Below are 25,965 nucleotides of genomic sequence, written 5' to 3'. Positions count from 1 at the left end.
TATGGCCCTTTGAAATTTTTAAGTTGCTAAACCATCCATCGTATTATTTTGTCCAAAGTTATGCCCCTCAAGACGTTTCCTTTTATCTGAATATAAAGTGCAATATTGTGACAAAAAAACATTTGGGGAGCATCACCCGTCTCCGACGGTTTCTTGTTTTGTCTAGCTCTGCAGACGTCCTCCTTGTACCCACGCTAGTAGAGTTAAAGACGGATTCTACTTCCTCCCACATCGCTCTCTTGGATGAGCTTGAAATTTCTGCATTGTAAAATAAAAACAAACGTTTGCAAAATGTTCATACATCATAAGGTTTCAGAGCACTTTATTTAAAAGTGAAGAGTGGATGCTCATCAATAAGTGCATTATATTTATTTAATCTAAAATAAAGTTATAATTTTTCATGTTAACACTTGCTACAAGATATAACGATTTATTAACAACAATCACAAGCTAATTTCAAAGAGTGTTCGTTCGTTAACAGTCGGTCTGGTTCTCTCGTCTTGCACTCGGCGTCGCCTCAATACGCATGCGCCAAACGCGCTTCCGACAGGTCACCCACAACCCTCCAGCAGGTCAGCCACAACATTTCTATGGTTTCGTACTCATTGTTTACGTACCCTACATTTTTGTGTTTTCACCACTTTTAAGCTTGGGAACATATAATTAGTTACTTAATACACATATTAGGAAGCTTATGGTTTATATCATAATAATTTTTACGTTGTGTGTATTATTGCAGCTTAAAGCCTAGATTTTTCCAATTTTAAAGCATGTTCTTAGTTTTCAATTATTTTGTATTTTCAGAGTATTGTCAACATCAACCACCGTTGTTTTGTAGGGACCAAAATAAATCCGTTAATTTACGACTGGAATTCAATTGTTACTTGGAGTCGTTAAAGCCCTCCGTTTAAATCATCCGTTATTGTAAATAATCATGTGTCTGAACCGTTTGCTTTATCTAGATCTGTGAGGCAGGGTTGCTCACTCAGCCTATTATTGTATGTATTATGTTTGGAACCGTTAGTTTTAAAAGTACAAAATAATGTTAACATTAAATGCATAAAAGTTCCAGGTGCACCATTGGAAATTAAAATATCAGCTTATGCTGATGACAATACGGCAATTTTAATGGATGCTGTCTCTCTTTCTAATTTCTTTAAGGATGTAAAACTTTTTGAATCAATTAGTGGCTCTAAAATAAATAACAAATAATCTAATGGAATCTTGATTAAAAAATGGAAAAATGATCAGATCACCCTTTTGGGATATCATGGGTTAAAAATTGTAAATTGTTGGGTTATTATTTTGAATACGACATTAATTATGATGAAATATGGTCTAATTTGTTTTTAAAATTTTCAAGAGTTATTAATTTATGTAAATCTTTTAAACTTTCATATAAAGGAAAGAGTTCCATTCTGAATTGTTTAGCCGTTTCAAAAATACTATATTATATAAGTGCTGGATGTATCCCTAAAATATATGTTAATATGTTTCAAAAAGCATGTTTTAAATTTATTTGGTCGTCTTCGTTTGAACCTGTGGCTAGAAAGACGTTGTACCTACCTTTTAAAGAAGGAGGTTTAAATGTTCCAATTGTTTTATACAAATGGTATTCATTGTTATTATCCCATGTACAAAAGTTTATATCCGACTATAAAGCACCATGGACATATTTTACAAAATACTGGATAGGTTTCAAGTTAAGAAAATACAATGAAAAGTTTGAAAGCAATCTATACCCTAAAAGTAATAGTGTTCCGTTATTCTATAAACAATGTCTCAAAGCTGTAGAGATTATTTTAAAGATTAAAGAAGATATAAATTTTATTAATATTACAGCAAAAGCATTTTATTGTATGTTGTTAGAAGTTGAAGATACTGTTGTCAAATGTAAAGTGAATTTTCCAAAAATTCAATTTTCTTCTTCTTTTAAAAATATATTTTCAAACGCCATTGACCCATGTTATGGAAATGTTTGTTTTACTTTAGTACATGATGTAACGTATGTAAATTATTACCTTTATCTAAAAAATATTTCAAAAAATAAAAATTGTTACTTTTGTATATATATTGAAACAGTATCGCACCTGTTTATAGAATGTTCCTTTTTTAATCCTCTTAATAGAACTGTTCTTTATTTGTTAAATATTGCCTCAGATTCAAAAATTACTCTTTCGGAAAAAATGTTTAGATTCTTTGATTTTATACCAGATAGTGCTGGTCATAATTACACCTTTTTAGTCATTTTATCTATGTCCAGGTTTGTAATTTGGCGTATAAGAAAGCAAACAAAATATCATAAAAAAAACAGTTTTAAAGTATCGATAGCCTTTCTATGTTTTTGTCATTACTAAGATTTAGAATTTTTGTTGATTTTACAAGATTGAATTATTTTCAATTTGTTGAATCATGGGGATTATATGATATTATTGCCCCTGTCAATAATGAACTTATTTTCGGTGCAGATAGTTTTGTTGAATTTTATGTTAACAAATTTAAATTTGTTGGGTTGGGTTTCTTTGTATATTCTATATGTTTTATATGACATCATCCTTTTTATGGTCGCTCCGTATAGTTTTCATTTCAGTCATATTTTCATATTTATGTAACCCATTCTTGGGAATCATCTCATTTCATGCATTTAATTTCGTTATCAATCATACGTCATCACTTTGTGTTTACATCATACCATTACCTCATAATCACTCATGTAGGTTATACTGAGCGACTTACTTACTTTTCTCTTATCAAAGGATTATTTCTATTATCTTGTCTTTTTTTCCTAATATTTTATATGCCATGTGACAATGGCGTTTTATGGTGGCCTTTTCCGGGTGGGGATGTCCGTGCATCGTCATTTGGGACACGCCGCCGTAGGTCTATTTTCCCTTTCACTATTAAATCATTTACTTATGGATATGTTTTGTTAATGTTTCGTTGTATATGGAATGGTACATTTCTTCAAAGTTATATATTTTAAATAGACTTTAATCCTTTGAAATACTAACAAGTGCCCGATTCATTGAAGTTAAACACTAAAATTCAATACTGTGATAATTGTAAACATGTGATAATTGTGAATGTTTGACTATCTGTGATAGTGTTTATACGTGCAGACGTCAAAGACTGTTTAAACGTGCAGACGTCAAAGACTGAATACTGACAGTGATTTTTAATTTAGACGTGCAGACGTCAAAGACTGTGTGTATGTTTTATATATCCATGTTTAAGTTGTCTTAACCATTTGTGTTGTGTTTTTCAATTTAATTTCTCCATATATCGGGCCCTGGGCCGCTTTACTGCCCAGTTTCTATTTGTTTTCTATTTGTTGTATATTTGTCGAAATAATAAAGTTTTATGAAAAAGAAAAAAAGATACTTCTTTTGAGTGTTTTTGCAATAGATTCGATGTGAATTTCGCGAACACAGACTGTGTAGACATCAAATATCATTATGCAATAACAGAGTAACTGGATATTAAGAAAAGCTTGTTTTTATTAGGTGGGCGAATAATTGGTACAGCTCCAATCATTTTCTATGTAAATATAGTGTTGTTTTTAAAGTGACAGTCCTCGGTTACATTTGTAAGATTTTCATACAAAAGTAATACTAGAATCGATTTCAGTTGTTAATCATTATTTCTGCCAAGTTTCAGGAAAAACGATCTCATAAAACACTTGTAAGGCGCTAAAAAGCTCTTTTTCCGGGCGAAAATGGGTGACTTAACCACTATGCCTGATATGACGTTGCCTGATATATTTTTTTGTATCATGGTCAACAGGAAGTTCTTATATCAGTCATGTGTGGATGATGGTCATATTACTCGGAATCAACTATAAAGTAATCATTTTTAGTAAAATCGAATCAGATTCAACAAAACAAACAATTTAATACCAATATGTAATATATTTTAAACACAAAATGCAACACAAACAGCAAAAACTATTTTTTTACAAATATTAAGCGCGCGTGCTCATGACGTCATTATTAACACGTCGAACGACAAAGGTCATATTCTTTCCCGCTAAAACTGCAGCTTTTTAGCGATGTTTTCATTATTTCTTTAAAATCGGGGACGTAGAGGTATGATAAACAATCCTCGCCGTTATATTATTCTAAGCCTTTCCTGATATACTACAAAAAGATCAGGCAGTAACCTGTTATTCTCTATTTATCTTCATGACAACGATTCATTCTGAATTTAGCGCCCTGGCGGTGACAGTTATGGCAGTTATTTGGTGATCTATTGTGATTGACTCATGTTCATCATGGCCCTTTCTTTATGTATGCATACCAATGAGGTTTAACTGCCGTGAAGATGTTAAGAGTATAGCATGAATCAAAAGCACACATCGCCTTACGGGGAATACAGAATGTTCAAATGAATGTTCAAACCAAACATTTCGTGAGTACCGTGTAGGGGAAACGTGTTCAAAATGAAATATTCCGCAGCAGTATAATTGAAAATACTGTTCAATTCCACAACAAATGTATCTTAATACTAAAATTTCGATGAACATTTTTCTAAGGATAATCGTTCATCAAATTTCTTGTTACAGAATTAATATGAGACATTGTCTTTCGTTCTAATCCTATTCAAACATGTTCATTTTATAAATGCTATGTAAAAACAAAGTGTATTGCTTGAAATAAATATGTTTAACTAATATAATTTTTCCGTAGTTTTGTTCCATAACATTATCTAGGTTACATCAAACTTTAATCCCCGATTAGCCTTTTCACATATACGTGTTAATCAATAACTTCAACGTGTATATAGATTTGATTATACTCATATTATACCAAACATGAAATAACACATCAAGGCAAACGCAAATATGATTATCATTCGTGTATGCTATATTAAAAATCGTCACATGAAAACAAATTAGAATCAATGGCCTTCGTTACACATATACAAGTATACAATGCCACTTTTCACGGACGTAAATCTATATGTGTCTACACTCCTGATACCCGAACTCCGCCAAATGAATTCCAGTATTTACCCTCGTCTTCAACCAAATGGGAACCGCCACTAGTAATTGTTGAATAAACACTGTCTCCACGTTTCAATGATATCATTGCTTGAACACTGTCGCAATCTGGATACTCTTTGTCGTAACACCTTGACTGTGCATACTTAGCACCGTTTTGCATAATCGTAAAGTCAGTATAATAAACCTCTTCCGAACAGATGTTCACCGTAAACATGTAAATTCCCTCCACGGGGGCAGTGACCTTGCCAGTGTTGTTGTTGTATGATCCTGTGTTGTCTGTCATAGTTTGTTGAAACACAGTGACCTCATCTGTGGTTGGACTGGTGTTCCTGACTTTCCGAGCGTAAAACACGACGTTATCTGTAACGCAATGCAACTTACAATACAATTTGTTTATATAAAACAGGTATCATTTTATATAAAATTCATGCGTATTTTAACAAAATACATTTTTTTTAGCATGATTATTTAATGAGTATACCAATATTGTAATTAAACACAGTTGAAAAGATGTTTGTGTTATATTAAAACATAATTTATTTTAACAATTTTAATCTTTGTGATGATACAGATATAGTATTAATGAGATTAATGTGATAGAATGTTAATATTCATTACCTAAATGCTCGACAATCATACAAACCTTTGCTTAAACTCTGTAAACTCTGCTGGAGTTCATTGTTCAAACGAGTTGAATTGTCCATGAAGTCAGAAAAGACTTGATCTGCTTTGTGCTGTAAAGTTTTCTTTTCCTCTGTCAAGTCGGACAGAGCGGCGTCCAGACGTCCAAGCAAACCTTGAATATCAGTTCTCTTGTCAATCAGACACTGTTCAAGCTCCTTGTTGCGCTGTTCCATCTGGAACTCCATTCGAACCATCTTCTCAAGAAGTTGTTCTTCATAATGGAACTTTGAACACTGTGGCTCTGCACGTACTCGTAGTACAAGACAGATCAGTATGACTTTAATCATATTTAAGTCCAATGAAGAAACCCGATGTTATACAATCGTCAAACGTATTTTCTGTCGGTTAGTGTGGAACTGATTGCAAACGCTGTTCGCATCTTTGAGTTTAGTTCCCATTCAAATAAAGGCCAAACAAATCCAAATGTTTCAATTAAACAAGTATTTGCGGAGTGAAAACAACGCTTTCTGTTAAATAAAATGTAAAACCGTTATTATAAACAATGCAGGTTAATGATTTTAATGTATTTTGTGGTATAACTACTAAGTATTATAAGTTTACTGTTATGGGTGAACTAAATAAGGAAATTAAAATTAAACATCCCAAAGCGGTTACGTACATTACAAGAGGATGGGTAGGTCACGTAAATTATGGAATCCTTTCGGTTTTCGGCCCGTACTAAGAATGCTTCTAGGACAATAGATTTGTCACAAACAAAATCATGTATGTTTTTCCTATTTTATTATTTTTCAAAACGGCTGTCCTTTTATAATTCACAGAAACAAACATGACAGATTCAACTTACCACGATACATGTTAAACGTTCATTTTCAATATTTTTTTTTTGTTTAATTAGCTTGTCAATGGTGCATGTCAATATTATTATATCTTATTTTGCGGATAATCCTGAATGCCTGGTTAATAACGCACACATTTTGTATTCCATGCGGCCTTAAATATTGTTTTCCTGTTACACGCATGTGAGAATATCGCATTCACTTGAGCACATGTTTCAATTTTCCCGTGAGAAAGCGGTCACCCGCCTGCTCTGACTAATACATTTGATTGCATATTCTCAGAATATCTTGTTTTACTAGTTTTATTATGTCGACATAAGTATGGGATCAGTCTTTTGCTGATGTTTAACTTATTTTTCAGGATAATTGCATCGAAAAAAAATTTAGAAGTTGGAATTACTTGTGCACTTTTGGGGAAATTATGCGTAAAGTGGATTCTAAAACACTTAGACATGAGAATTTTTAAGCCATTTAACGGGTTTTGAAATGAGACAAAATCTTATATTTGTAAACTGCAGATGCCTTAACTGTATACGTATGTGCCACGGGCAGTATAAATCAGAACTAATGAATACAAAAGCACGCACAACATTTTCAATTTTTATATTACAGACTCTCAAAATAAGTGTAAGATTCCATAAGGAATGTTCATACAGATAAATGTTCGAATAAATAGACGAGTTAATTGTTATTGTTTACATTCGGGATTTTCCGCGCCTGCGCACTGACTGGTTGGCAAACCACTGGTTACAGAAACGTAAAACATGTATAAAGGGCTTTTGTTTAGCCAATAAATTGATAATAAAACCGAAATAAACATTAAAACTCTTAAAAAATAGTGCAAATATATCATATTTACTACCAAATAAATGTATATTCACAAATAAATTTTCCTCTTCGTAAAAATACGAAGTAGTTATAAGCATATAGTAATCGTGATCGGAAGACTAAATACTGACAATTCCACAAAACAAATAAGCCGTATTCTTTCTAATAAGACTTGAATAAATTATATTTTAACACTATTAAAGCATATTGTAATGTTATTATAATAATAAGTGGTGTGGATAGTGTTTGAAAACCCGCCATGCACTCCAAACCTCGAGAATAGAACCTATTCCTGCAATAGCACCATCACGCAGAAGCTACTAGATCTACACCAGGAAAACCCGCAATGCACTCCGAACCTCGAGCATGGAACCTATTCCTGCCATTGCACCGTGACGCAGAAGCTACTAGATATACACAAGGAAAACCCGGGCACCGGTCTGCTAATGCTCCGTTCTTCTAACAGAGTTTAGTTATATGGAATGTTTTGGCTCGGTTCATCCCTAACATTGCTAGGAGACTACTAGTACAACTACTCATTGTTACTTTTTACTTGCAGAATTCGCGCTACACCGGCAATTTGTAGTCATTAGACAGAAACCTTGCGATATATCTTCATTTGCCTTCAAGAAAGTGCTGTCTTTTTTTACTCGCGGCATCCTTTCTATAACTCACTCATCTAGCTTCGGACATGATGCTGACTTTGCTTTTTAGTTGTTCTCTTGCAAACAACTAAGGCTAATGCCATGTTTTGCAAGCCAGATTTGCTAATGATCCAAAACCTGATAACTGCCGCATCCGCGCCGACAAAGAGTTCGCCATTTATGTCAGAGGTTTCATTTATTCCACTATATTCATTCACAAATTGACACATTAAGTGAATATCGTGTTAAATGGAATATTTGTAAACGGAGCGTATATAGAAAACACAATTAAACATTTAATATAAATTATACGTGTCGCAGAAGAGAATGTTTATTATGAATTATTAAAAAAAAGTCCACTATTTGTTGAGTCTTAATCACGTGGTATTTTGCGCAGAACAGGTCATTCGAAATCTGAGGCTATTACTAGATAAGGGAAATGAAAGAACTGATGATCAACAAGGGATTTGGAGAGTCCAATACACTGTCACGCGTTGGTTGCGCAACCTCCTTGATAGTGCCTGCTAGTACAGCGGGGTTAAATCTGATATGTCTGGGAAACGTCCCTTTATCTTCAACTGGTAGCAGCGATTTCTCATGTATTTTCAATTTGCACAATAGTATAAGGTAAAGTTTGTTTATATTAAGAGTTTTCAATTTATTAAACGTTGACCATGTGTTCACCAAAAACTACAGGTATACTATAGACAACGACAAAAATGCTTTATACTCTCTAAAACCGAATACCAAAAATACTGCTAAATATAACGTGAAATATCTTTTAAAAAGATATTCGGCGTAAATGCTGACTTTGAAATAAAGTTTGAAAATTTACGTTTGTAAATAATTAAATTGAAAACAAACGTTTAACTATTGTGTTTTTATTTCACAATTTGGCATATTCACCCGCATGAGTTTATTTCTTCACCATCGAACTATATCGTATGTTAATATTTGATTAACACGCAGTTTTCTTTCTTCACCATCGAAATATATCGTAAATTAATATTTGATTAACATGCAGTATTATTTCGACACATTCAAATCACACTTTCATAGCCACGTCATGCAAGCCCAGCCTGCGCACTTGAGCAGTCTGCTCAGAAGCGATGCTGTCCGCTATAAAATCACTCAAGGTTTTATGGTCTCATTATGTATCTCCTGACCAGACTGCAAGTTGCGCAGGCTGGGTGGGCTATAGCTATGATGGGCGCATATGACATAAGACCCGTTTTAGCTAACGCGGGTCTTTAAAATCTCTGTGCTTATTGTAAATGGCACATTTTAGCACAATACGTTTCGATATAAAATTGAATTCAAAATAGCAAATATAGCAAACTGGCAAATTATGGTAGCCTGTTCAGACGTTCAGAAACGATTTCCAGACTTGCTGATCGAGTACGGCAAGCACTTGTGGTTAGATAATGAAACGATTTCCCCCTTATCGTGACCCTATACTATTTCGGTAATGTTTGTTTTCTGATCTTGAAAGCGAAACTGTGTTTATCGACATCAATTATGTCTTCACCTAACGATTTAGTGACCGATTACAGACCCTGAACTTCTGCGAGATGGACTTTTACGCGTTATTGTAACTGGGCCACAATTTGTGTCTATGTGTCGTTTGAACATACTGACTGTAGTCCGGAATTCCTTACACTGAACATTGTTACATCCTTGACGCTGTGCACAGACACAGTGATGTAGCCAAAGTTCAGAGGATATTTCTCGAATCTCGATCTGTGCGCTAAGAAAAACTCTTTATAAATTTGAATGGGTTGTGTTTATATCAAACTTGAGATAAAAAATGCTATAACCTAATTTTGAAAAATGAGTTGTGTCTAAGATTATGCAATAGCGAACAACTTCCGTGTCTACATAGCTTTGGTTGCTAAGTGTTTGCGTCACTTTCCAGTTACTAAAAGGCTACTTAGAGACCGTACTGAGAGATCGTACTGGAGGTCCCATGCAGGCTATTCCAATGGGACGCGTCAAGCCCTAAAATTTTGTTTTCACAGCTGTAACACATGTGTTATATATGTATTTATGGGTAAAATATAGTATGTCTTTAAAACATGTTATGTCGATGTTTCTTGTGTAACTTATCACAACTTTAGTACACACTTAAGGTAAGTAAAATGATACAAAGGATATGACACTAACCGCCGTCAAAGATATCAAATACGCAAAATTAGTTTCTAATATAAGTGAACATTTCAAGTTATGTAAATATATATGTATCATGAATACAAGTGCGCAGTGAATTAATGGCTAAACTCACATGAAAGGCTACATTATCGTCCCATGAACAGGTACATTTGTTTATAACAAATAAAATGTGTATTCATTCACTTTTATTGATTACATTGGCAAACGCCTTAATGATATCCGAGGCACAAACAAATGTTCATTTATACAATACACTGCATACTTTCTCCCGTCATTATACTCACCGTAAATATGTGTGTACATGTGTATTGTGCGAGCAATCGTCGACAGAGCTCTCCAATCTTATGTCAAACTAGCCAGCCCTGACAGAGTCCAAATAACCTGAGTTGAGATACTGTGAACATTTAATATCTCAAAACAAACCAAAGAGCCGTTAGCTGTTGTATTTGATTGTACATTCATCTCATAACGTACAACCTTCATGTTGAAACGAAGAATAAGGCTATTGCACGTAAGCATTCTATATTCCCTAGGTAGACAAATATTATTTGTTGTTTTTTGTTATTCAAAACAATATTTTTAATGTAATTTTATCAACATGGGTCATATAAGAATTTTTCTTTAATGTATACTTTGAACATCGATGTAAACGATCATTCAAACTTATAAAATAAAAACCAATGTGGTGACGTGCGTCAACACGAAAAAACAGTTTTTGATTTTGCAATCAATTAATGTCAACATCAATTCCGATAAGCAATTACACATGTTAATGTTATAATTTCGTCGTTAACAATGTATCAACGGGATACATTCGCTAATGAACGAGCTAATATATATGAAGATGATTAGTCACATCAGTCAGAATAACAATCCAGTTGAAGTATATATATTCTACATTAAATTTTCGTTCATTCGTTAAAGATATGTTTCAGATATTTCATTTTCTGATACAATGAAAAAAAATATACTAATAAGTTATTTTTAATTTGTATACTTTTATTAAACACCAATTTATTAACAACTTGATACGTTTAAAACATTTTTACTTCTTAATTCACGATATTTGTATCCTAGAGATATTTAAAACACAATTCAATAAAAAAATCATGTTTATCTTGATGTGTTTGTTATATTTGTTCATGTTTTACGTCATACCAAGTCTTTAGTAACACAGAGACGATGTCAACTTTTGTCACGTAACACTGCCTTCAATATGATATTCTAGCGACCTGTCTAAGCGTAATCTAAGACCATCTTAGCCCGATTGCATTATATTAAAAATACAGAAGTATTATAAATAATAAACAATGCGTTGTCGCTCTTGTGAGTGTCTATTGAAAATAGAGAAACACAAGCGCCGTAGTCGTAGTTTAAAAGGACCCGAGCTCCAACCCATTTTTAAAATTGACTGAAAACCAACGAAAAATATATAATTTCCTAATATTGTACTGTAATAAAACAATCGGTTCTAATCTTAATTATTTATCGATTCTCCATTATTCGAAATAACGAAAGTATGTTGCGTTTAAGCCGCTCGGTTTTCAGCATATCATTAATAGACGATACTCAGTGATACATGTTTATCTTGTCCACATTATAGACAATCCAAGAAATCGATTACTCCCGGATTACCGCCCCTGGCGCCGCCATCTTGGTACTGAAGAACAATGCAGGGACCTATATGTTTAAATAGGTCCCTGAACAATAAAACGGAGTGACGCGATTTTATTAAATATGTTTAAAGATTTAGAAGGTTTCTGTTATCGATACAATAAACAGTTCGTATTTTTTATATAAAATATTTTATCAGGTCCATCTGAATTGTTTAAGAGTCATGAAACCTGAGACGAAGATCTACGACTCTGATAAAACTCAGCATGAATAGGCCTTTATTGTCATTTGACATGTTATTAGAAGGTGACGAATGGTATCTTATCTTAATAACAGCATCTACACACGTGGTGATATATGGTGTTACAGACATACCAATTAACACTTTTAATCCACCATTGGACATCGTCTCCCACTGAGGGAATGCTTTCGTTCCTCAATCGCAGATGGTGTTTCTTTTACCATTAATTAATTTAATTAAATTGACAATCCGTAATTACCGAAGAAAAACATCACTGCGTTCTTGTTTGAATAGTTTATTTTAAATCTTAACTGTATAGTGAACATTTAAGAAAGAAATTAATACTTTGACGGAATGTAGCGAACATTATTGAGACTATTTAAATTTACGTATGACTACATACGTGTCATGTTGAGCATTTAATGGTAAATTTAGATTGTATTAAGAAATTAAGTAAAGCAAGTAAACAAATAAGTAAATATTTAGAACAAGACGAACACAGTTTGTTCAGGCTACAGACTTTGAATCTAACATTAGAATGGTATTTAAATGATAACATAAAAATAAAGTTATAAGATAAAGCAGATATTCACTTTTCAATTAAAATACCTGCCATGTTCTCACATCTTACACATTTTCGCTAATGAATATCCCCTGGACTAGCACATTTAAAATCACAAAAATATTTCCCGGCTAAAGATTTTTGCTTGAAAGCGATTTTTAAATAAAACAAATAAAATAAATAAAAAACAACAAAGATTTAGACTAAACCATATACTTTTTAATAAGAAAAGTTTGCCACTACATGCAATCTTACAGCGTTTCGCTTATAAATATTTACGGACCAATTTTAGTTAAAATCACAAATTTTATTTCGGCTAGACCTTTTACATTACCTTAAAAATGATACTTAAATCAGAAGTATTATTAAATAATTAATAAATCTTTAGAAAAACAAAGATATGTACTATTCAATAAAAAAAGTCGGTGAAAGGTTTAGGTCATCTTTCAAGGGCAAAGGTCAAATATATGGGGGACATAGTGTTTCACAAACATATCTTGTTCTTTCTGGTGTTGTCGCCCTGCAAACGCGCAAACACACCAGAACGATATGGCAGGAATCAGCAACCATAAAATCCAAAGACGACTGTGTTATCACAAAGTCGGACGACACCGCTTCAAGGCCCGTAGGCAACTATGTTGACAGCAAGTCAGACGACAAATAGATTTAGGTGATTATGTGTTAAAGGGTCCTTTTCACGTTTTGGTAAATTGACAAAATTTAAAAAAAAGTTGTTTCAGACTCGCAAATTTTCGTTTTATTTATGATATTTGTGAGGAAATAGTAATACTTAACATTTACCATTCTCTAAAATATCCATTTTATGCATCTTTTGACGATTTGAAAACCTGAAAATTATAAAGCGTTGCAACGCAAAACGATTAAATAATTTGGAAAGTTCTGTTGGTGTCCTTATATTTTGTGAAACTACGAGGATTGCTTATATAAAGTAAAAATACATCTACTCATAGCATGAGCACAGATAGCCGAGTGGTTTAAGCGGTAGACTTTTAACTCCAGGACTGATTAACGATTGAATAATTTGGAAAGTTTTGTTGTTGTCGTTATATTTTGTGAAACTACGAGGATTGCTTATATAAGTTAAAAATACAATTTCACATAGCATGAGCACGGACGGTCGAGTGGTCTAGGCGGGAGACTTTTTACTCCGGGACTCCAGGGGTCAGTGGTTCGAGCCCAGTTGAGGTTTACTTTTTTTTCTTAATTGTATTGTTGTTTTTTCTGCAAGAGATGTTTTGGTCAAATGTTTAAATTTTTCAATATAAAGCATTTCGTGGCAAACTTTAATACATGCCATAATCTGTGAAAAGGCCCCTTTAAGATTTTGATTAGGAGTATGTTGTATGCCGTAATTTCAAGATGTGAGTCTTTTGTGGACCAATGTGCATATGTGTAACGTGAATATTATTGGTCCGTTGGATATGTACTAGGACAATTATGTAAACAATAAGGTTCACGTTTGCTTTTGATATGTAATCTTTTATGTATCAATGTATCAAAATATTCTAATATTCATACATACAAATCTCAGATCTCGAGACAAATGTTATGTCTATTAGTGTATTGATGTGAAAGACTCCTGGGATAAGAGTTAAGATGTTGATGTGGATTATGACAAACACGTTTTTCACGAGGTGTCAGATTTGTGTGAGTCAATGTTTGGATGCATAAGAAGAACCATTAGGTCAGTGTTGAGACGTTGATATGTGTTTTGAGACACAAGTTTCTGGGTGTGTTGCCATGAGTATGTGTCATTTTTTCGGTATCTATGTGAGTACTGTGGCTAATTAGACAATCACTGGAGCTCGATAACAGATTATAAGGGACGATATATGGTAAACGTTGAAGCGTTGTAGTTTCATTAACAGCAACATTATTTACATGACATCATGACCTATTTTCACAGAAGAAACCGGGCTTAGCCAGGGCAACAAAGAGCACAAGCGCAAAATACAATGCATATAATGTTAAATACATGTAAAATCATGGATTATACAGTGATTTGAATCTACTCTGAAATTAGACACAAGAGCAATTTGATCGCTCGCAGATATGTATCGACAGTGTACGTGAATAAACTTCTCACCAACACAAGTTGGAAGCATGATGTGTTTGTGTTTAGACTCGTTAACGAACTTATATTTACAAAATGAAAAATATGTATGAGGCCCGCCATAATTTGACAAGTTTTTGAAATTTGAAATTTTTAATAAGTTGTAAAGTGTCTTTGTGTTGTTGCATGTGTTCAATTCACATTGAGTCTTGATTTACTCTTAACATAATTATACATATATATGTCAAAAGGCTTTGTTTTGATGTCTAACATAGTAAGCTCTACCCGTGTCTCAGTGGGGTCTGACCGTAGTAAATATTGGAAGCATCTTTTCAAGGTTTTGATTTGAGTGTTGGTATTTGGGACATGCAACGAGGGGGCATTGTTAGGAGGTATACGCTCACTAAGTTAGTTTTGAAATGATTAGTATTTTGGGGTTTCAAATGCAATATCTTGTGAATTCATACATGATAACTTTTCTACAAAAATTATCTGTATATACAACATATGTCTGTCAGCAAGCTTTATAATGATATCATTTATCAAAATGTATACAGTTCAATAATTAAGTATTGGATAATTTTCACTCATTTTTGATCACATTTTACTTTTTTCTTTGTTCGAAAAAAGCGGACCACATTTGAAAGATTTATGTGTTGGCGTCTTTTATGATTGTTAAGGTGTTATCTTATTGGAAGTAAGGAAATAATTTATTTACTTTTGGAAAAACAAATTGTGGGAAAACAATAATTTATATTATTTTCGTCACGCTTCATAAGTGATTAAATAATTTTTTCACAAGATTTTGCTTCGATTAGGAGAGTCATTCGAGGTTCACACAGAAGTTAGCACAAGGCTCAAACATTTTTAATTGTGGCTTTAATAACAAAATTTAAAGCAAAACTGGGTATGAAGTACAAGTGTTTGCAAGTATATTGGTTGTTGCATTTGTTGTTTATGTTGTTCATATTATTGGTCAGGAGGGTGTTTTGTGCGTCGATTGTATGAATATTTGTGTATATTTTGGGAAATGTTTAATTCTGATAAATAATGTGTACAAATATGTTTGTAATCTTCAAATTTATTGTTTATTTAAATATTGCCATTTCAATTTATCAATAGAATAGGAAGGTTCGGCACTCAGCAATATTACGTTTGACAACCGGGCACAGGTTTCCATGGGTGATAAGTTGGTTCCTTTTTCCTAGTTCCTTATTCCTTATTCGAATTAGGAATAAGTAACTGTTCCTTGTTCATTATTCACGCGTGACATATTTGTTATAAGGTTTTAAAGAACAATAATGCAAACATTTCTGAAGTAAATCAAAACAAAATAACTCGAATACATTTACTTTATGTATTACGTTACATATTCGTGTTTCTTCTTCGCGCTTGCATAGGATTTCTTGTTTAAACCAAATCGATATTTTATAATTCGAATACTAACTTCACATTAACAAAACCTAAAGCAAATACTATTATTTTACATGTATGTAATTAAAAAAATAAAACGTGTAAATTTAAACATGTTTGTTTTTATTTATAATCCAGTTCCTTATTCGAGGCTGAATAAGGAAAAAGGAACCAGTTCCTTATTCCTTATTCAAGCCGAAAAAGGAACTGGAATTTTTTACTTAAGCATCGATGAAATTGATCCAAAATTAACCACATATAAATAAACATATTACCTATATATTTGTTGTATATGTAAAATTCTAATTGCAATACATTTCTACTAAGTTCTAAGTGATGATTATCCAACTCCTTATTCAGTGTGAATAAGGAATAAGGAACTGGATTTTTCTTTCTATAAATTATAAGTCAAAATAGTATTCAATAAAAGTAAATGCATCGACCTGGAGTCAAAACACGGATAGACGGCTTTGAATGCAATAATGCTACGATGTATTTACTTCGCCGACGCCCAGGTCTGCATCAAGCATTACTGCATTTATATCAACTGTCATTTATTATCTGTCACAACTATATACCAAGTTCTATAAAAAATCAGCAGCACATTGTCAGTTTTATTATCAAGTAATATCGTCGCAAAACCGTTTCTGTATTTCAAAAATAAGATCTGATTTGGTTGATGAACACACTTGTCTCGTTTCTGTAAAAGCTCGATAACTATGTATTTAATTATTTTAAATAAAATAATTGTCCGTGTACGCGGGAAAATATGTTGTAGTAGTCAATTTGTTATGTATACATGTATATGTATACACGGTAGTGTAGTAAAATCTCCATTAAAGGGGTGTTTTCACAGATTTTGGCATGAATTGAAGTTTGCCATTAAATGCTTTATATTGATAAATGTTAACATTGGGTCTAAAAAATCTCCAGTAAAAAAAAAAAAAGAATACAAGTAAAGAATTAAAAAAGTAATCCTCAACGGGGCTCGAACCACTGACCCCTGGAGCCAAGGAACAAAAGCCTCCTGCTCTATCCACTAGACCATCGGCTCTCATCCACCATGACCGATGTATTTTTTACTTAATGCGTGTGTGTATCAGAGTTTATTTACAGGTCCTACACGCCCCTTCACGGGGTCTTTATAGCCCGACCTGTTTACTTAATGCAATCCTCGTAGTATCAAAAATACAACGACAACAACAGAATTCTCCAAATTATTAAATCGTTTCGCGTTGCGACACTTTATAATTTTCAGGTTTTTAAATCGTCAAAAGATGCACATCATGGATATTTTAGAGCATGGTAAATGTTCAGTATTACTGTTTCCTCACAAATATCATAACTTCAAAGAAAATTTGCGAATCTGAAACTCTTTTTTTCAATTTTGTCAATTTACCAAAGCGTGAAAAGGCCCCTTTAAATTGTGCGATTTTTAGGCTTGAGCTCAAATCCCAATATATATGCGTTCCTTCTTTATTGAATAGTGAAACATATCGCAAAGTTGATAGCATATGCAATATAATTGGACTACTTTATTAAGAACCACATGGTTCCATATAACGTTTAAATAAATGTTCAGTTTATAAAATCGGTGCGTGTGGGCTGCTGAAAATTGATGCAATTAATTGAGAGAAAAAAAGTTTATTCAGCGTCTGTCAAAGATATTTCTATGTGTTATTATGTAGTGCTTTATTTTATCTTGGGGATAAAAACTGACAAACATGTCCGATGCATGTTAAGATAAAACGCTATGATGCTATCACACAGAAAATATATTTGCTATAAATACCGGTATTGGATGTTTTATGGCGAATTAGAATGTTGTAAAATTGAGAAAATGTCAACAAGATGAACAACTTGTATAGTCAATGGTGAATTGTATCGATTTCCGTAAATTGCCTAATCGTGTTGACATAATCAGAAATATGACTATTTCAAAATCCTATGAAAATGTATCCGTTCGAGATACCCAATATTTAACCAGTTTTAAACACATGGATCTAGAGATAAATACCTAACTTTCAATAGTATAGTCACAGAAGTGTTTGCACCTGCAGGGTTGTGCCTTGTTAATAACGAGAGCAAATTCAAGTACGACGCCACCTACAACAATCCAAATAACCGTTGGACCGACAACGGCATTTTTCAAATGAACAGCAGGTACCACTGAGACCGGCCCAGCGGTTACAGCGGCACGAAGTGCTGGAAACTGAATACGGACGGTTGCCAGGATACGTGCTCGTGTATGTACATTGTATATGGGACATGACATTAGACCATAGCTAAGTGCACACTAGCCCAATAGCAATAACAGGTATACCCCGGTAATGGTACACATATTAACGTAAAGGCATTATTTTGTCCTTATTTGACTCGCGCAATCGGACTACAAGCTGTAATTAAATAGATATACAAACATGTACACAACTAAAAGAAAACAACAGAAATTACTACGTGCATGTGTGCTGGACCGTAATGGAATTTTTTTACACGTAGATAACACGTCTTTGCAACTCCGTGTAAATGTGTTAGGCTACTACCCTTTAATCAATAAGTCTTGCTTCTTAATATTGGTAGATAAAAAGCACGGCACTGAAATAATTGACGATGCGTCATACACTAAACGGTTGCATTTTAATACACGAAATATACAAGACGACGTGTTGCGTATTGCAAAACACAATATTCAGCACACTGAACTGTCACTCTTTGAAAACTGTATTATGCATGATATTTAACCCAAAAAATTATTTCAAATATATTCGGCGTATATCCTGACTTTGAAATAAAGGTAGAAAATTAACGTGTTTTTAAGTTATTACATTAAACACAAAGGTTTAAGTAAAGTTGCGTTATTTTTTTCACTTAATAGCATACCTACCTTATGAAATGTTTGTAATGAAGTGCAGGTATATTAAACTTCATAATATTGTTCGTAGATACAAATTTTACTACGTAAGATCACATCATATGTGTCCTACTGTGACTTAGTATGAATGTATCTCTTCTTAATCGAAACATATGGTATTCTGATATTGATTTAGACGCAGTTTTTGTTTCACACATTCAAATTACACTGTTTCAACCGCGTAAGGGACACATTTTCTTATGGAATAAGCGGCTAGGGTACCTAAAGCCCAGCGTGTGTACATGCGTAGTCCGGTCATGGGATACGCTTTCCCGTATAATAAAAGCACGCATGATTCGTGCTATTTCTTGAGTATCGTCCTCATGCGTATCCTGACAAGACTGCGCTGATGCGCAGACTGGGTTGGAGCTAAGCTGGAAGCATATTTCATAAGATCCATTTTCGTATGACGCGGGCCTTTAAAAATCCCATTGCGTCGTGAAAATGGAACATCAAACCACGACACTTTCCGATTGAAAATTTAAGTCACATTGTGTTATTTATGGCAAACTGGCAAATGTCGGTAGCCTATTCTGGCACGCAGGAAAGATTTTCAGACAGACTGACCGTGTACGTCACGCATGTGTGGCTAGTTAATTAAACGATTTCCCTTCTATCACTATATATACTTTTTTCGGTGGTTTTGTGTCACAATTCAAGACACAAGACTAATGGCATTTACCGATAGGTTTTTATTTATTTATTTATTTCCCTAAAATACTTGTTATTTGATATCTTGAAATCAATACTGTGTTGTCAACATAATGCAATCCGCACCGGCTAATCAGGGACGGCACTTTCCGCTTTAATGGTATTTTTCATTTAAAGGAAGTCCCTTTTTACCGAAAATCTAGTTTAAGCGGAAAGTGTCGTCCCTGATTAGCCTGTGCGGACTGCACATGCTTATCTGGGACGACACTTTACGCACATGCATTATGCCCAGTTTTCTCAGAACAAGACACAATTGAAGTCAAACATTGCAGTTTAAAACACTAAGACTCATTAACACACGTTTCTTCAAAACGCACGTTCAAGATGTGATAAGGATATACACTTTATCATTTACGGCCATACTTAAAAAGTGGGGTGTTGTAATTTGCTTAAGATTTAACTATGGAAACTTTTTTTCTCTTAAAAATATTCGATTATTTTCTCCGTTTCTGCGACATTATATGATTATGTTTATTGGGTTAAATAATTAACGCTTTTGTGATAATAGGTACACGTGATAAGAGTAAATTGATAATCAAAACCATTGGCAGCTACTGTATAAGCATTTAAAAAGTTAAACAGTATTATCGATACCAGAAACTTGTTTAAATTTGTATCCTTTTATATGATTGATAATACCTATAAATATGAATAAAACTTGATATGTGTCCTCATTTTGTTGACAGTTGTCGACTAGTTTTATTTTATGTATGACAAGTCGATTAGTATTTGAGGGAGCATATTTACCTCAAAAGATCAAAGTTATTGGACAGTGGCGCGTCCATTCATTTTACTCACCTGCCTAACAATTGAATTCGGTCTACGAAGAAACATTGTAACAGAAAACAATCACTCCGTGAAATTAAATACAATGGGTTAGATATTCTGATATTGTAGTAATTGAAACCTAAAGCGGGGTTTGTCGAATTTTCAATGTAAACGACGTTTCGATTTGTATTTTTTAAAAGCGTTTGGAATAGAGAACTCTACATTACGCTACGTTATAAGCAGCGTTAACAACTGCGAGTGCTTTTTACTGTGAAACTTGCGTATCTTTGTTATTATTGATTTTCAATAAGCAAATCTGGGTTACCTTAGAAACTGTAAATGGATGGAGGCGGAATTTTACAAATATGACAAGAGCTAATAGCGTAGTCTGTGTCTTCAATGCTAGTGACTAGGAGTTGCAGATGGTCATGTAGTAAGGGTTAACTTAACTGTATGGATATGTGTCTTCATCAATTAAAGTTCTTGTGACACGTACATATCGGGAATGTATTTACAGCATCAGCCACCACAACAGCTGCAACCTCTGGAAGTGCCCGTGTGCAAACTTAAGTACTTTACCTCTGGGGACGGAAAAGGACCGCTCTTGCACAATGATGACAGCAACAGCGAAAGCTCGTCAACCCAGCTGCCTCGAGTGCAAAGACCAGAGGTTTCTAATAGGCGACTGAAGTCTACAAAATCATTTTTGGACAACGATGAACGCACGTTTGCAAATATAAGAAATCGCCTGAGCTCTCTCAGCCTCAGTACATCCTACAGGAAGCCTCACGAGTCTACATTCAGTGACAGGAGTATTCCTCCGCGCCGTATCACCTCCATCAGTTCGCGAGACTTAAACGAACGCAATTCGCAGCTGGGAAAGCCGCCGCGGCTGCATTCTCGAACCAGTTTCCTTAGCGATGACAAAGAGTTCCGAGAAGCCCGGCGCTCTACCAGTTCTACGCAGCGAACCAGGGCAAGCGAGACTGCGGCTCTCAACAAGCTGAATGAGAATTTGCTCACGCAGCGCCAGAATCCGGAGTTGTTTTCCAGGCAAATTAAAATAAAAGATTCCGGCGATAATGAAAGCCAAAGAAGCTCTTCTCCTAGGAGTGTAAAAAGTGTTGAATCATCCGGCAAAATACACTTCGGATTGATAGAAAGTCTAGATCTGAATGAAAAATTAAATGATGTCGAAAAAATAAAAGAACGTTATTCAAATGACGAATTTATGAATTCACTAACGCTGTACAAACTTCGCGGCCATGACAGATGCTGGCATCCGAGCGGGATGTCGGAGCATATACCACGTGGTACCCGCCTGGATGGACACGAGACTTTTGAGAGACCTATCAACAGGATGCCATATTCATGGGACAGTGGATACGCTATTAATAGCATTGAATCTCCAAGAGCATCGCTTCCGGTTTATGTACCAACCACCAAGTGGGAACCAGACAAAAGTCACGTGAACAATCAGATAGAAGCTAAACCCAAAACACCAGTACAGCGCAAGAAGAATGTAGCCTTCCACGCGAAACACCAGGAAATAACCGAGGATGAACTGATATCAAATCCACCGACATCGCCAACAAGAGATAACAGAGAACTGAAATCAATCTTGAAGCGCGTGAACAGTGAACACAACGCTCGGACAAACAAGGAACTCGAGAGCGACGAGTTTCTCGCCAATGAAACTTACCGCTGGAACCTCCAACTGCCGAAAATCCGCTCCCCTGTGACCACCCTCAGAAAACCACCGTTGCCATTTAAGCGGAAAATGTACCAGTATGGCAACGGAATAAGTCGGGAGTTTGAGCAAGTGATATCCCGGTATGGAAATTGTCGACAGAGCAGCATTATAAGGGATCTGTCGTTGACTAAGGATCACAGCCTTACTCGTGACACGGCTCAACACGTGTAGACTGCACTGACTCGTGACACGGCTCAACACGTGAAGACTGCACTAACTCGTGACACGGCGGCTCAACACGTGTAGAGTGCACTGACTCGTGACACGGCTCAACACGTGTAGAGTGCACTGACTCGTGACACGGCTCAACACTTGTAGGCTGCATTGGACATTGTGTATAAACAAGTCTCAAGAAATATCATTGTGTTGCATATTGCATTAAGCGTTTACAATTCATGTTTTCACTTATTGTATTAACATCCAATCAACCGTCCATATAGCAAGTGTATGTCTTTCAACTCAATCATATTGTTAACGTATGCTTAAAAACATGTTGCGTGTATCAAGCACTGTAATAAGTATTGATATATTTTTATTTTGAACTTCTCAATTCTTATTTACTAATTCTTGAATTTCTTTATATTCTGAACATAGGCAGGCGCGTGCGTTTGAGATACGACTTATATGTGCTCGCTTGGTTAGTGTACCTTTATGTTGTGATTGTTAACATTCTGTTAATAAACTCAATATACTTACCCAAAGACAAGCATTTATGTATTAGTACGCCAACCGTATATAATCAATTTAATATGATGTCTTAACAATACAGTATTTAAAAGCTTTTAAATATCTACACTTATTAAAGCCACACATCTTGCCTCTGACCTTGAAATGAAATACATGTTAATCAATACATATAGATGCAATTTGAAAGTGTGCAAACTTGTCATTAAATCTATAGCCTAATTAGCAAGTAATTTATTATTTTTCAAACGGTACCGCTTTTAAAACCGAAAGAAGGATTTCAAGACGTATACGTCCATTTCGACAAACGCGATTATTTTTAAGTTTTAAAGCGCAAAAAAGACGGATTTATACCTTGTAAACACCAGATATATTCTAATTGGCATAGATAAAATATGTTTCTTATTTATACTTAAATTAACTATGCCAAATAAGGTGTGTGGCTTTAATTTAGGTCAAGGCGAAGAAAATCAGAAGGCCAAACTAAGCGTCCAATAATTTCTCTTAGGGTAAGATGTTTGGTAATAATTTCTACATTCTACAAAGCATTATTGTTTTAATGCGTAGGCGATGACTCAAAAAGCAAGTTAATTAAGGTAACACCATAATGAAATCCATATAGGACGTTTACGCCCTTTAACGTCCTTCCGGTATAACAAAAGTATCTCTTAGACTTCAACACTCTGGTCATACGTCTTAAAATATAGTTTCGAAACACATTGATGGAAATATATGCGAGATTCGTGATTTTAATATGGCGATTTTATTTTATGTAACATTATCGTACGCTGAGAGGAACACGTGATCTACTACAGAGCTACATCTATTTTAAAACGTTACAGAGACCTTTTCAAAGATTTTAGCATGTATTGAAGTTTGTCATTAAATGCTTTAAATTGATAAATGTAAACATTGGAATCAAATAGCTCCAGTAAAAAACACACGAATACAAATAATTTAATAAAATAAGTAACCTCAACTGTGCTCGAACCACTGAACCACTAAAAGTCTCGCATTTTCACCACTCGACCATCCGTGCTCAAGCCTCAACCAGTGAGTGGTGTATTTTATATTTTATAATCTATAAGTAATCCTCTAAGTGTCACAAAATATAACGATAATAACAGAATTCTCTAAATTATTCAAACCTTTCGCGTTTGTAACGCTGTATAATTTTTACGTTGCATATGCATATGATGGGTATTTTAGAGCATGGTAAATACTAGTATTCAGTATTACTGCTACCTCGCGAATATCATAACTGCAACGAAAATTTGCGAATGTGGCACTTTTTTTCAATTTGTAATTTACCAATGCGTGAAAATGTCCCTTTAAAATATATGTGGTATTTTGTATTATTTGAAAAAAACAACATCCATGATACTATGTTCATGCATGTAGTTTAGCCGTGCATGCGCTTGCAATTAAGAGCGGTATTTTTTTCTTCAATAAATTTGACTGTACAAACTGTACACGATAATTTTCTTCACGGATGTTTGATCAGGGGTCGGGTAAAGATTTATTTATTTGATCATGTGTTGCTCTGTAATTGGCATTGAAAGTCATACACAAGAAAACTACATTTTGAGAAATAATCCTTCGCAATAAGGAAATACTTGGTCCCTTTATCCCTGAAAGCAAAATATATATGGGACCCATGTCAGTACCCATGAGTAACCTTTATGCGTTTTGCAACCGGTAACCATTATGGGTCCTATGAGGGGCTTGCATTTAGGTTCTACGTGGGTCGCATCTGGAATTGCAAAATCCTCTGTGGGTATGGTAGAGTTTTAAGAAAACGGTAAAAATAGTTCGCCAGTTTACACGAAGTCATCATTTCAGGCACCCATTCATGCCAGCGAATGATGCAGCCTCAATACAGACTTCATTGTGCGTTCTTTTTGTGTGTTGAGATTATGTGGACGTAGTACGGTTATTGCAAAGGTAAACCTGTCGTTCAACACCCTTATCCCACCCACGCGCTTATTTGGTCTTGTGCGTCGTCACAGACCAAGGTTCGGCATAGCAGCACCTCCGTGCAGAGTTATGAGTGGACCGAGAATGTACCAGGAGCCGAGGAAATAACATTCTATTGGAAAAATCACAAGTTTTAACTTTAATATCAGACATTTAATTTTCAAGCACATTTAAACAATGTAAAGCCTATGTTGACAACAAAATACAACAAAACAATGTTGACGGGAAACTTCGATCAGCAGTCATTAAATGCGTTTTAATAATCCGGTTCAGTTTTCTACATTTATATGTGTAGTGTAACCGTATACATGAGATTTAATCGATTAAACGTAATGTAACATTACAAGTGAGGAATTCGTTTCAGATTATTTTAAACAGTGGGTTGTGAAAATGAATGTTATTCTTTGATGGAAACGAAATTGATGCGTACATTTTGTGTTTCGGTTTACATAAAAGCATCTAAAAACAAATGTTGGTAATCAAACAGACCACAAACAATGGTGGACAAGTCGTAGTCGGCAGACGCATAAAATAGAAACTAAAAAGAAATGTCGAAAAGTAAAGAGATTGTAAGTAGGGTTTTGTATATTACTGATACTTTAATCAATTGGCTTTTTTATTGTATGTTTATGATTATGTAAGTCTACAATCGCAAACGATAAACCGACTATGTCCAAAGAATGACTTGTCAGAATTGAAGACTTGGTCGACAGTGACTTGTCAAAATTGAAATCATTTTAATGAGTCGTGGACATGTTTAAGAAGTAATCAAAATAAAAAATATGATAATGAGTGCTACCTAAGATACAGACAAAAGCTTATTTGATAACCATGAACTGTAATACATATATGGACATTATTTAGGTCCCAGTGGTGTAGTGGATGAGGTGTCCTCCTAGCGATCTCGAGTTCGTGGGTTCGCTCCCTACTCGGGAGCATTCAGATTATCTACTCCATAGACACCAAGTACTGGTTCTTCCCAGGAAACGCACTCGACAGTGTCCATATCTGCCTATAATAGGCGTTCCTGTAATACTATTATTACTACTACTAGTAGTTGCAATAATCCAACTCCCAGCTATTGACCATCCTGGTCGCTGGGAGTTACAATGGGTAACGATATGTTTCATGGA

At 34.5% G+C, this 25,965-nt stretch overlaps 2 protein-coding genes across 2 annotated transcripts in view; one reads left to right on the top strand and one right to left on the bottom strand.

The window, feature by feature from the left end:
• Positions 1-4,331: 4,331 nt before the first annotated feature.
• Positions 4,332-6,066, bottom strand: LOC127869668 (EMILIN-2-like). The gene is made up of 2 exons (XM_052412325.1): positions 5,646-6,066; positions 4,332-5,362 (listed from the first exon to the last, which is right to left on the bottom strand). The coding sequence occupies exons 1-2, from the start codon at positions 5,971-5,973 to the stop codon at positions 4,965-4,967; spliced, it is 726 nt and encodes a 241-aa protein (XP_052268285.1). The 5' UTR covers positions 5,974-6,066; the 3' UTR covers positions 4,332-4,964.
• Positions 6,067-25,162: 19,096 nt separating this feature from the next.
• LOC127866675 (nuclear protein localization protein 4 homolog) overlaps positions 25,163-25,965 on the top strand; it is a 37,231-nt gene continuing 36,428 nt past the window's right edge. The window contains exon 1 of the mRNA XM_052407414.1: positions 25,163-25,401. Coding sequence (XP_052263374.1) covers positions 25,381-25,401 — 21 coding nt within the window. The 5' untranslated portion in view covers positions 25,163-25,380. The remainder of the gene's footprint in view (positions 25,402-25,965) is intronic.

This window comes from Dreissena polymorpha, chromosome 2 (genome assembly GCF_020536995.1).
Source record: "Dreissena polymorpha isolate Duluth1 chromosome 2, UMN_Dpol_1.0, whole genome shotgun sequence".
Lineage (NCBI taxonomy): Eukaryota > Metazoa > Mollusca > Bivalvia > Myida > Dreissenidae > Dreissena > Dreissena polymorpha.
The sequence above is the reverse complement of the archived record's forward strand: the minus strand, read 5'-3'. Positions and strand labels throughout refer to the sequence as shown.